Source organism: Triticum dicoccoides, chromosome 3A (assembly GCF_002162155.2).
Source record: "Triticum dicoccoides isolate Atlit2015 ecotype Zavitan chromosome 3A, WEW_v2.0, whole genome shotgun sequence".
NCBI lineage: Eukaryota > Viridiplantae > Streptophyta > Magnoliopsida > Poales > Poaceae > Triticum > Triticum dicoccoides.
In genome coordinates this window covers 92,050,672-92,063,249 of record NC_041384.1, presented here as the reverse complement: position 1 = coordinate 92,063,249, position 12,578 = coordinate 92,050,672, and the positions used below count along the sequence as shown (strand labels likewise).

At 45.5% G+C, this 12,578-nt stretch overlaps 2 protein-coding genes across 3 annotated transcripts; both read left to right on the top strand.

Moving 5' to 3' along the window:
• The first annotated feature begins 1,280 nt into the window (after window positions 1-1,280).
• LOC119272008 (aspartic proteinase CDR1-like) lies at window positions 1,281-2,651 on the top strand. Its single transcript, XM_037553617.1, has one exon. The coding sequence runs from the start codon at window positions 1,281-1,283 to the stop codon at window positions 2,649-2,651; it is 1,371 nt and encodes a 456-aa protein (XP_037409514.1).
• A 204-nt stretch (window positions 2,652-2,855) lies between these two features.
• On the top strand, window positions 2,856-5,391 carry LOC119267323. Of its 2 annotated transcripts, XR_005132374.1 has the most exons (3): window positions 2,856-3,554; window positions 4,600-4,872; window positions 5,037-5,391. XR_005132374.1 is itself a non-coding variant. In XM_037548691.1 (2 exons), the coding sequence occupies exons 1-2, from the start codon at window positions 3,183-3,185 to the stop codon at window positions 4,621-4,623; spliced, it is 396 nt and encodes a 131-aa protein (XP_037404588.1). In that variant the 5' UTR covers window positions 2,856-3,182; the 3' UTR covers window positions 4,624-5,391. The 2 variants fall into 2 exon arrangements, 1 of the variants encoding a protein (XP_037404588.1); XM_037548691.1 differs by having other exon boundaries at window positions 4,600-5,391.
• The last annotated feature ends 7,187 nt before the right edge of the window (window positions 5,392-12,578 follow it).

Here is a 12,578-nt window from a genome sequence, read left to right as displayed (position 1 = left end):
CAATAAAGAAAAATACACCTACAAACGCCTTCGTCACACCTGGCTTTAAAGACAATAGTCACTCGGCCCTTTAGACGAGATCTAGGAGTCACTAAAGAAGCATCAATTGGAGCATCAACCCATGCAATTTAGGTTTGGAATCCATCACCACCAATCCCGAGGATTGGAGAAACTAGACCATGACATGGTACAACATATAAATAGATATCGAAGTTGTCGCACCAAAGGGCAACCAATTGCTCTCATTGAAAAAAAAACACCAACTAGTGAGATCAGAAGAGAGCCAACGAATTTGATGATACAAACTTTCACAGGTCCTTCACTGGAGCCGGATTAGACGTCGTTGAGGTAGGAAATACCTTAGTCCAACTCGTCATCGCCTGCCATCACCAAGGTGGCAAGGTGTTGATGCAGCGGCTAGGATAAGTCTTGCACAGCAAGGTTTTATTTGGCCGAATTAGAGCATCTCCAACAGGCGCCCAAAAAGAGCTCCGCGCACTAAAAGTTTAGTTTTTTGGGCGCTGGGCAGCTCCAGCAGAAGCTGTAGCGCTAAAAGTTTTTGGGCGTGCGATGAAAAACGCTATCGCGCGCACATATTTTTGGCGCCGAATTGCGCGTGCTTCACAATTTGCACTGTCTGCCTTTTGGACGCGCGTTTTTAGGCGTCTGCCAAAGCAAAGTTGGTACCGGCACATTAAAAATGCTACAGTGGCGCGCTATAACGTTTATTAGGCGCGGAATTTTTATGCGGCCGTTGGAGATGCTCTTAGCGATACCGATCGGTGTGCTTGATCGATCGACCGTGAGCACTTTTGGACTGACTAAGTATGAAATTTGAATTATTTAATGAGGTTAGAGGAGAAAGTGGGGAGAACAAAAGAAAAGAAAACTTTCTTTCAAAAAAAAAAGAAAAGAAAACGCGAAACTTTGCATTCAGTTTAATCGCTGCCGTTCTAAAGGATTTAATGTCATGCCATTTCTATGGCGAAGTACTCAATCAGCTGCCCTGTCTTGCCAATGGAATATTCGCGTGCTAATTAACAAAGTAACCACTAATCATCCTTTACGACGAACTTGATTACCGCCTTCAAAATCACCAATCTCTCTCCAATTCACCATTACGCACACGGCGGGAAATCAGCAATTTATACCAAATCCTTACATGCCACATTCGCCTCCCCACTCCCCCACCCCCTATTAATACGCACCAAGCAGAGAAGGCCATTAGCAAGCGATCGGCAGAGCTAACCAACACTGACAGTAAGAAGAGTGCGCGCACGATGGCGGGTCGCGCTATTTCGCTCGTCGTCCTCGTCCTGACAGCGCAGCTGTGCGGGTCCACGGCGGCGTACGTCGGTGACGGCGGGTTTAGCGTGGAGTTCATCCACCGGGACTCTGTCAAGTCGCCGCTCCACGACCCGTCGCTCACCCTGCACGACCGCGTGCTTGCCGCCGTGCGGCGCTCCACAGCGCGCTCGTACGCCGGCGGCGATCCTAGCGGCGGCGTGGCCGAGATCGTGTCCACTCCGTACGAGTACCTGATGTACGTCAGAGTCGGCACGCCACCCACCCGGATGCTCGCCCTCGTCGACACCGGCAGCAACCTCGTGTGGTTCAAATGCAGAAACGGAACCTCTACCTCCGGTCCTCGGCCAGCCGCCGGGGGAGCAGCGCCGGTGTTCGACCTGTCCTCCTCGTCGACCTACGGCCTCGTGGCCTGCCGGCTACCCTCGTGCCAGGCGATCTACGGCACGTCCTGCGACGCCAACCAATTCTGTCAGTACCAGTACTCCTACGGCGACGGCTCCACCACGTCCGGCATCCTCTCCACCGAGACCTTCTACTTTGACGACGCTCCCGGCGGCTGTTTTGGATGCCGCGAGCGTCCGCAGCTGCATCTGTCCAGAGTCAACTTCGGCTGCGCCACGAAAGCGGCCGGCAACACGTTCCAGCTGGCCGGCTACGTCGGCCTCGGCGCCGGGAACGGCTCCCTCGTGAACCAGATCGGCGCCTTGACGTCGCTCGGCCGGAGATTCGCCTACTGCCTCGCGCCCTTCTACGTCAACGTCTCGTCCATCCTCCACTTCGGCGCCCAAGCCACCGTGACGGAGCCGGGCGCGGTGACCACGCCGCTGATCCCCTCCGCCGTGGACGCTTTCTACACCATCCTGCTCACGTCCGTCAAGATCGGGAGCTCGACCATCGCGCCGCCGAAGCCGTACCCCATCATCGTCGACTCTGGCACGTCACTGACGTTCCTCGACAAGGCGCTGCTGGACCCGATCGTGGAGGAGCTCAGCAAGAGCATCAAGCTCCCGCGCAAGCAGTCGCCGCAGAAGCAGCTGCATCTGTGCTACGACGTGGGCGTGGGCGGTGCGACGAAGGATTGGGAGAAGAATTTCCCGGAAGTGACGCTGGAGTTTGGCGGCGGCGCCGCGATTACGCTGCAGGCGCGGAACGCGTTCGCGGAGCTGCCGGTGGGGACCGTGTGCTTGGCGATGGCGCCGGTGACGGACGATCGGTCGGTGGCGATCATCGGGAACATCGCGCAGCAGAACTTCCGGGTGGGCTTCGACCTGGACAAGGGCACCGTCACCTTCGCCGCTGCCGACTGCGCGAAATCCTACCCCTCTCCTCCCGCCTCTCTGTAGCTAGCTTAGCTGATGGAATCGTCATGTAATAATCACGTACGTTAGTGTGTTATCTCTCCCTAATTGGGTCTTCGGGTTCACCGTCATGTCGTTTTTGCATTAAACACCCTAATGTTTTGGGCAATTAACGCGCGCTCCAGATTTAAGTAAGTAAAAAAAAAAAAACGATTCGCTCCTTCACAGGACCCGAACGGACGAACGCAAACCCCGGTCTCCGCCTGCCCCAATCCCCACTCCAGGCCGTCATCCCCAACCCACCATGAGGACGAGGATGCCGAGCTCAGGCGGCGGCGCTGGTCCGGGCCTCCGAGGGATCAGACCGTCCTCCGTCGACCTCTGCTTCCTCTTCCTCAAGACCTTGGCCGCCTGCCGCAGGGAGACCGCAGCTCCGCGCTCGTAGGCCTGCCCAATCCTCCTCTTGCTCCTCGCGCTGCTCTTCCCTTCCCCCGCCCCCGCCCCCGCCAGTGCCGCCTCGCTGTCCCCGCTCGCGGCCATCTCCAACGCCTCCTCCCACACCTACGCCCACCCCTGATGCTACCTTCTTCGATGCGACGTCGTCGACACCGTCGCCAACAAGTACGGCTGGGACCCCGTCACGGAGGTCCGGGTCTGGCCGCTCAACACCGAGGGCGCGCTCGTCGGCGCCGTTCAGCGGTACGAGTTCCGCGCCGGTGCGGGGGCGCCGCGGTCGCGCTGGCACGGGCCTCTGACGGGGCCGTCAACTGGAGCCGCCCCGACGCCCCCGCGGTGGAGGAGGTGGTCTGGCCCGACGGGGTCGACTTCGTCGCCGGCGACGGCCTGGCGTTCGGCACCGGCGTCAGGGACATGGACATAGTAGGCCCGTTCGAGCTGGTGGTCTCCGATGGCGCTGGCGGGGGCCTCGCAGAGCTCCAGCTGCCGTCGGTGAGTGCTGTTTGACTTTTAGCTTTGCTGTTGCTTCAGATTTTTGCTTCTGGTTGCTTGCTTGCTATGTAGTTGAAGTTGTGTCACCTTCAAGATGAAGCAGTTACTACAATTGGTGAATGGTCTAGCTGGTGCTTACCCCTTTTCTGTTTGTGACTTTGAATTGATTGAGGTTGTTGTAGTGTCTCCTCACTATTTAGTACAAATATATCTGGTTTAATTTTTGTTTTGTGTGTATTGTGTCGATTGGAACAATTTTCTCCTAGATTTGCAGGTAAATTTGTAAGGATATGCAACAAAATTGAATATCAACACCTTCAATTTGGTTCCACTTGTCGCTTTGACCCTGATTGCACAGTGCCACCTAAGTACTACTGAACTGTTGAATGGTAATATGGAAGAGGATACAAGTATCGAGTGTGTGACATGCTATGTGCATTTAAATTTGCTTTGTTAAGTACATTAGCACACATATGAGAATGCCTTTACTAGGGGTGGCAAATCAATGCCCAATATGTGAGATACCAGAACATTGGACTCTTCTTTTCAATGGCTTCTACTTAAATGTAGCTTTGTGGATGTTCGATTTTGAATTTAGCTTAACTCTAAAATATCAAAGACAGGACACAACATTTTATTTTGGCATGCCTGGGCAAGGGCTTGTTTTGGGTGGAAAAGGAATGGACACAAATACGATAATCAAACATATTCAGTTTTTGCCTGCATAGTTAATTATAATGTATAGCAGTGATGTCTGTATATCTTTGATTGTCGTGTGTTGGATATCTTTGGTTGCTGTGTGTTAGTTATGTCTATAACAGTCACAAAATAAAAAAGTCACTCCTCTCCCCGGGTACCACCCCCGCCTCGCCCAGATCTGCCGATTGGGTAGGAACAGCTGGTCATCCTATACACAACATGTGTTGTTTAATTTTGATTGGGTTTTCTTCTATTATGTTCGTGTAGTAGATGCATGTTGGAGACTGATGCCCCGTCCTTTGATACTCCAGTTCTGATTATTAATCTCCCTTTTAAACATTTTTAGGTGTCCTGTCTCCGGCGTTCTTGAGCACCATTGGGTCGAGGAAGGAGAAGCCATCCTATGGACTAGAACAGTTTGTGTGAGATTTTATTTTCTGGTGGGTTTATTAGCTGGCTTGGAAATGCTCCCTTGACATTGTCCCATTCATCAACACAAAGATTGTCAGCCTTTACCCAATTGCAAGATCTTCAGAATAAAAAAGGGGAGACTGAGACCGGTAGAAAAGAGATTCTTCAGTACACAATATATGCATCTGTTGATTTTGCAATTGTCCAGGTTAGATTCTCTGAAATATTCAAGGATCTCTTGGACATTTTTTTGGGCATTTTTGATCCATGAATCAGCTGTTTTCGAATTCGGAAACAGTTGAATTCCTGGAAAACCATTTCACCACACGTGTTCAGTTTGTTATTTTGAGTCCATGCCCCCTGCTTACACAGCGGCGAGGCCAACCAGGGCGTACAGGGGCGGAGTCAGCAACTTGGTAGTGCGTCCATTTACGCGTGGCGGCCTGCGGATTTGGGTGCATGACAGCCGACCAACATGCTGTGTGGGCGTGATGCTGTCGACATGTTGTACATGAGTGTTGGCTGCCAGAGGCGCGCGTGGCTGACCGATATGTGTGTGGTGCGTGAGGATAGCTTTATTCATATTCTTCCAATTTCGAGAGAGGAAGAGAACTCAGTAGTACTGCCAATTTTGGCACGCAATGTTCGTTTTTCAGATTCACCATGATTGGTAATGTTGTTTAGTACTTTAACTTTGTCATGGTTCAATAAATAGGCAGTTAATTTTTGTTGTTCGAAAGGAAAAGCAGTGCTACAATAGCACGGTTGATTTTGGTTGCTAGAAGGAAAATCAGTGCTACAAATTTTAGAACTAGGATGTTGTTTTTCACAGTTCGGTCAAGTATTGCTTATTTGCATTGTACGATCACAACTCTAAGCTTAATCTTCTTTTAGTTGTGTAGCATTGTAGACCTGGGTCCTTTATTCCTAGCAGATCAACACATTTGGTCAGATTTAGCTTATTTGATAATGTGCAAACAATAAATGGTGTGAATATATGCGGAGTTCGATGGAAAACATTGAAGTGTATGATGCTCCAGGCTCGGCGACAAGTGTTGTCGTCATGAGGCCAGACGACTTGTTGTGCCAATCCGGTGAGAGCATCCAATAGCGGAAAGTCATCCGAAGAATCATGTCCAGTGAGTAGTCCAGCTCCAGCAACAAGACCACATCTGGTTTTCACCAACAAGCTGGACCAGCGGCATTGTACTCGGGTAAGCTCGTGAAAATTCTTCCAATCCAGACATTTTATACTGATAGCTAACATCAGCTTATTGTGGTTTATATGGTCCATGTAAAGCTGGCATCGCACGGCTACACTTCCAACAATTTTACTTGCTAACAAAAATCAAGTAAAACTAAAAGAATAGTTCTTTATCTTGCTGAAATAGGTTTGGATGCACAGTGTGGTATATATATATGTTAAGTTTGGCCGTATGCAATAATGCAATGCTTATGGTTGATAGTGCTACAGATTTTCTTAGTGGGCAGGAATAACTGGTCAGCCATTCGTAACTTCTATTTCTATTACAGCAGAACTGTTTTTTACATGGAGCTGACCGTTTTCTTCTTTTTCATCAGTAGTACTATTTCTTCTTTTTCTTCAGTAGTTAAGGGCATATTTCGGAGGGGAGCATACGTATTACCTTGATTGAGTTGAGTTTCATGTTCTGCGTTACTGTTATAAGTTACCAGCAGCAAAGAAAGAGTCATGTACTAAAATCGGATAAGGTAGTAGGCTCTTCCAGATCATCTGGTTCATCATTTTCCCATACAAGTGCTACTAAACTCTACTAAGTTCTATAATGACACAAGATTAACATGTTACAAGAAGTGTACTGAGTAATGAGTATGCACACAAAATTTGAACATAATTACTGTTTTTCGTCGTGCCAATGTATCCATGTTGGCTGACGAGCTATCTTGGTAACATCATTATGTCTCGTGGATGGGATAAAAAGAAGAAATATATATTCTGGGTGGATGCATCATATGAGTGGGTGGAAGCTAATGTATTCCAGTTTTTATGAAAACAATAACTTCTATTAATAATAAGGAATTTTCTGCGTTTTCAGAAAAGCAAAAGAAAAACAATTGGCAATCTATTGTATGAAAAACTACTCTTCCATCGGATGAAGAATGGTATGTTGGCTTCTTCACGTCCGAACTTCATGCTACAAAAAGCACTAATCAGTTTAACCTTATTATTGATGTTTATTGAAATTCGACATAAAAAATGGTTGCGTAATGGCACATGAAGCAGGATGTGCCTCTTTTTTGCCCGGTGCGTTGGCATTTGTACTAGTTAGACAGAAAAAAAAAGAGCACAACGCTCTTTGTAGTTTCATCTCCACGTCTCGGTTTGCTTCAGGTTTGGATATCTGTGTTTCCCTTTTATCTTGCTAAATTTATATCATTTTTTAAACTTACGTCATGATTTTCACGTAATTCTAAATCGATACAGGTGATCAAATAGTGTGGACACTTCTGGCAAAAAGAAAAGAAAAGAAAAATGTGGATCCATTTGAAATATTAAAATTCAGTGTGGATAAAATCATGATCATCCACGTGCAGATTGAGTTTTTTTAGAGAGGTTTTTTTAGGACCATGGTTCACCCGAACCTATGATCCATGCCGTAAGATGTATCAGCCCTCACTTGTGGATCTGTGTCCTGTTTTGAATTCAAAATTCCGCGTTAAGTCCTAATTAGTCAAAGTCACGGTTAAACCTGGTGCTTATAAGGACCCTCTAGGCTTGCGTGGGAAATAATTCTTTTTCATGGGCTAGCACATGTCTCTAAGCGCTGTAGCACTTTTTGCACACGTCTCTATGAGCATAACTTGTATATATAAGAAAAAGAGGAATTCACTTGGACTATTAAAAAAATATTAGGCCAAAAGAACGTTTACAAACTCGTTTCATAGTAAAACTTATGTACAAATTATACAACATATTCATTGATGTTTGTAAGAATCTGTACTGATGTCAATGTCGCAAACGCTAATTTTCTAACAGTTTTTTGTTTGGTTTTGCCTGCATGATTAGTAGGACATCAACCTATATATAGGGAAAAGACAAAAAAAGAGAAAAGGTTAAACGTGACATATCATGTAGCACAGTATTTAAGAGACGGGAGTTGTAAATATACCAACGACTACAAACAATTATATTCAAAACTTGTGACAAGCCGATGTGTTTTAAAAATGTCCAGATCAAAATGAGATGCCCTTGTTGTGAATCAGCTGTGCGTGATTCCTTAAGCCTACTCAATGCATATCTTGGGGAGAGAGTTGATGCACAAAACGATGCAATAAACAATGATGAACAGTGCTTGTATACATGTAATAATAATTTTTTACTACCTATGATGTAAGCATCAAGTAGGCTTATTTTATCAATGTAGGGCTTCTAATCTTCACTAAACTATTGGCACCATGCATATCTGTTTGCCATCTTGCATAAACTGTTTCCGCCATGCACATATCTCGAAAAATGTTGTCCGAAGATCAATGGCATGGAGCGTAGGTTCGGGTGAACCATGGTCCCATACAACATTCTTGGTTTTCTTATCTAACATCACATGTCCCCAAGCCCAAAGAGTATGGCTCATTACCCCACTGTTTCCACGTCAATTGATAAAACAAACATTTTTATGCCCAACAAACATTTTATTAATAACAGTTGAGTGGTGAATTTTAATACCTCACATTCCTCGCCAACAACATTTTTGCATTTTTAGCAACAAATTTGACCTCTGACAATGTCTTCTTTTGTTGCGAAAAATTATTCCAGAACTATTGTCAAAGTTCAAAGTATAAACATCTCAAACATAATAAAAATTACATCAAAATTTCAAGACCCTCAAACCTTCGGCAACCATCCGGACTAAGTTGTCTGGACGGATTTTTCATGCAATGCAGTCCCGCATCGGTTCGTTGACGCGTCCGGCTGTTCGTTTTTCCGCAAAACGGAGGCAAACTAGAGGGGGAGAGGGGAGGAAGAGGTTTCTGAGAGTCCAGACTGCTGCCACGTATGACTCTAACTGTCTAACACACCCGGCCCACTCATATCCCCTTACGGTCTACTTTCCGCCACTCCATCACTGCTCATTGTTGCAACTTGATAATCATCACGTTGTATAGCCTAGATGCGCTGCCGTGATGTACCAGAGAACCGAGGGCAGACCATTTACGCTCATATTTTGTTGGGTTATAAGCTCAAGGGGAACTATGTGTAGGACGATATTTGCCGGCTATGACTCTAGCATCGTTGAATTTGGAATCAATGAATTTCAGAAACTTGTTGCACATCCTGCTATCTCAGATGTAATATTTACAATTAAACTATTGTTATATTAGTGATATTAGTAGACTGCCCGTGTGTTGCCACGGGCTTTTTAAATTTTGTATTAGTTGCATGTCGAATTTTATTTAGATATAAAAGATAGCCAATAACAAATGAAAAAATAATTTTAATCTACTTCACATGCAATGTATTTCAATAAAAGAAATTAATTCTACCTTATACACATAAAGATTATCATATCATGATGAACAAAATAAAGGTGGTACCCAAACATTGACCTCTTTATTGTGCTCTGCATTACAAATGATAAAAACACTTGAATGCTCTTTTTAATTTATGCTTAAGATCGAGTGTCTCGTGAAAGCATGAATATTGCTATTATCCATTAATTAAAATTAACACATGGATGATTGTGTTCCCTTTAAACGAATGTTCCAAGATGTTACAACAAGAAACTTAATTGCAATGTGCAATTGGCTGGCAAACTATTACAAATAAATTTAGGCACTTGAAACCCCATTTAGAAACTACGGTAGCAAAACACATCTTCTAGAACATGCTACTCCTACCTATCTTGGAAGAGGTAGATACATCATTAGTACTTTCTAGTAGAGTGCCCGTGCGTTGCCACGGGCTTTAAAAAATTAAGATACAATTCACGTGGCTAAGAAATAACCGAGAACAGTACCCTCTTAGCTAACATACATATTTTTTTGACAATCAGCTAACACATATTATCAAACACAATAATGTTATAGCATTTACATCCAGTCCCCTCCAATCCTCCTCAAACGTCCACATACACGCCTGATCAGTGAAAGAATAGGATAGAGAAGGGAAAAAGGTGATCAAGCCGCAGCTGGTCCCCTCAAATTTAGCTAATTGCCCATGTGTTGCAATGGGAACATACTATTGGAAATATGCCCTAGAGGCAATAATAAAATGGTTATTATTATATTTCCTTGTTCATGATAATCGTCTATTGTTCATGCTATAATTGTGTTATCCGGAAATCGTAATACATGTGTGAATACATAGACCACAACATGTCCCTAGTGAGCCTCTAGTTAACTAGCTCGTTGATCAATAGATGGTTACATTTTCCTGACCATGGACATTGGATGTCATTGATAACGGGATCACATCATTAGAAGAATGATGTGATGGACAAGACACAATCCTAAGCATAGCACAAGATCGTGTAGTTCGTCTACTAAAGCTTTTCTAATGTCAAGTATCTTTTCCTTAGACCATGAGATTGTGCAATTCCCAGATACCGTAGGAATACTTTGGGTGTGCCAAACGTCACAACGTAACTGGGTGGCTATAAAGGTGCACTACGGGTATCTCCGAAAGTATCTGTTGGGTTAGCACGAATCGAGACTGGGATTTGTCACTCCGTATGACAGAGAGGTATCTCTGGGCCCACTCGGTAAGACATCATCGTAATGAGCTCAATGTGACTAAGGGGTTGGTCACGGAATGATGTGTTACGGAACGAGTAAAGAGACTTGCCATAACGAGATTGAACAAGGTATCGGTATACCGACGATCGAATCTCGGGCAAGTGCTATACCGGTAGACAAAGGGAATTGTATACGGGATTGATTGAATCCTCGACATCGTGGTTCATCCGATGAGATCATCGTGGAACATGTGGGAGCCAACATGGGTATCCAGATCCCGCTGTTGGTTATTGGCTGGAGAGATGTCTCGATCATGTCTGCATGATTTCCAAACCCGTAGGGTCTACACACTTAAGGTTCGATGACACTAGGGTTATAGGGAAAGTTTGTACGTGGTTACCGAATGTTGTTCGGAGTCCCGGATGAGATCCTGGACGTAACGAGGAGTTCCGGAATGGTCCGGAGACAATGATTTATATATGGGAAGTCCTTATTCGGTCGCTGGAAGTGTTCGGGGGTTTATCGGTATTGTACCGGGACAATCAAAAGGGTTCCGGGGGTCCACCGGGAGGGTCCACCTGCCCCGGAGGGCCCTATGGGCTGAATATGGAGGGGGGACCAGTCCCTAGGTGGGCTTGGCGCCAAACCCCCTAGGGCCCATGCGCCTAGGGTTTGGGGGAATCCTAAAGGGGGCGCCCCCTTGGCTTAGGGGCAAGCCTCCCCCCTTGGCCGTCGCCCCCCTCTAGATCCATCTGGAGGGGGCCGCCCCCCCTCTCCCTTGCCCCTATGAATAGAGGGGAGGTGGGAGGGCAGCAATACCACATCCTAGGCGCAGCCCTTCCCCTCCCCAACACCTCCTTCTCCTCTCGCGACGCTTGGCAAAGCCCTGCCGGAGTACCACGCTGCTCCAACACCACCACGCCGTCGTGCTGCTGCTGGACGGAGTCTTCCCCAACCTCTCCCTCTCTCTTTGCTGGATCAAGGCGTGGGAGACGTCATCGGGTTGCACATGTGTTGAACACGGAGGCGCCGCTGTTCGGCGCTTGGATCAGAATCAACCGCGATCTGAATCGCCACGAGTACGACTCCCTCATCCGCGTTCTTGTAACGCTTCCGTGTCGCGATCTTCAAGGGTATGAAGATGCACTCCCCCCCCCCCTCTCTCTCTCTCGTTGCTAGTTTCTCCATAGATTGATCTTGGTGATGCATAGAAAATTTTAAATTTCTGCAACGATCCCCAACACATACATATTCTAGTGGCTCAATATTAGTTATGTCTAATGTGTATCTTTTGACCCACATCACATCAAATGTTGTGTCAGTTTTTGTTAACATGAAATCAGACTTGTTGTCTCCCTATTCCTCTCACCCCTTAGGTTCTTGATGTCATCATGTGGATGCTCTAAGACATACTCCCTTCGTTCCTAAATATTTGTGTCTTTTTAGAGATTTCAACAAGTGACTATATACGAAGCAAAATGAGTGAATTTACACTCTAAAATATGTCCAAAATGAGTGAATCTACATACAGAGCTGTACGTTGTTGATGTGTGTTGAGTTTATGATTTTTCAGTGAATAAGATATCTGCGTAAAATGAGGAAATTATGTTGTTCTATAAATATAGTTTTTCTATGTTTCGCCGGCTCTCACAGTTTACTTTTGGCTTGAAAGAGAATCAGATTACGGATAAAACACCACTTCAATTGATTGAAGCCCTTGTGATCATGACAAGTCAATGGCATTAATCTTCTTGGGCGCCTATCATCTTATAGAACAACACTTTGAATAAACTTGGGAGCCTGCATGTATATCGGATAATTCAGAATACAGCTCACCACAAGCTTATTCATCACCAAACATGCTATATACTCAAGCAAGCAAAAATAGCAAAATATAACGTACGACTTATAGTCTTACCTGTTAAAAGCTCGTTTTTCCCTTATTATTTTGGAGAAGAAGTGTCGGCTGCATATCCATGTGATCTTTCAAGGCAGAAGGGCCTACACTGAAACAATCTTATCAATGCAGAAATACAAAAACAAGAACAACAATTACAACTTTATTCAGATATCAGCAAAATCTTAAGATAACTTATAGTATTGAAGTACATCCAAGAATTGTTCCTTTCTCAAAATGTCAACATGGTTTCGGAGTTGTACTCAGAGGACCATTTCATGTTAGAAAATTGAATTACTGATCCA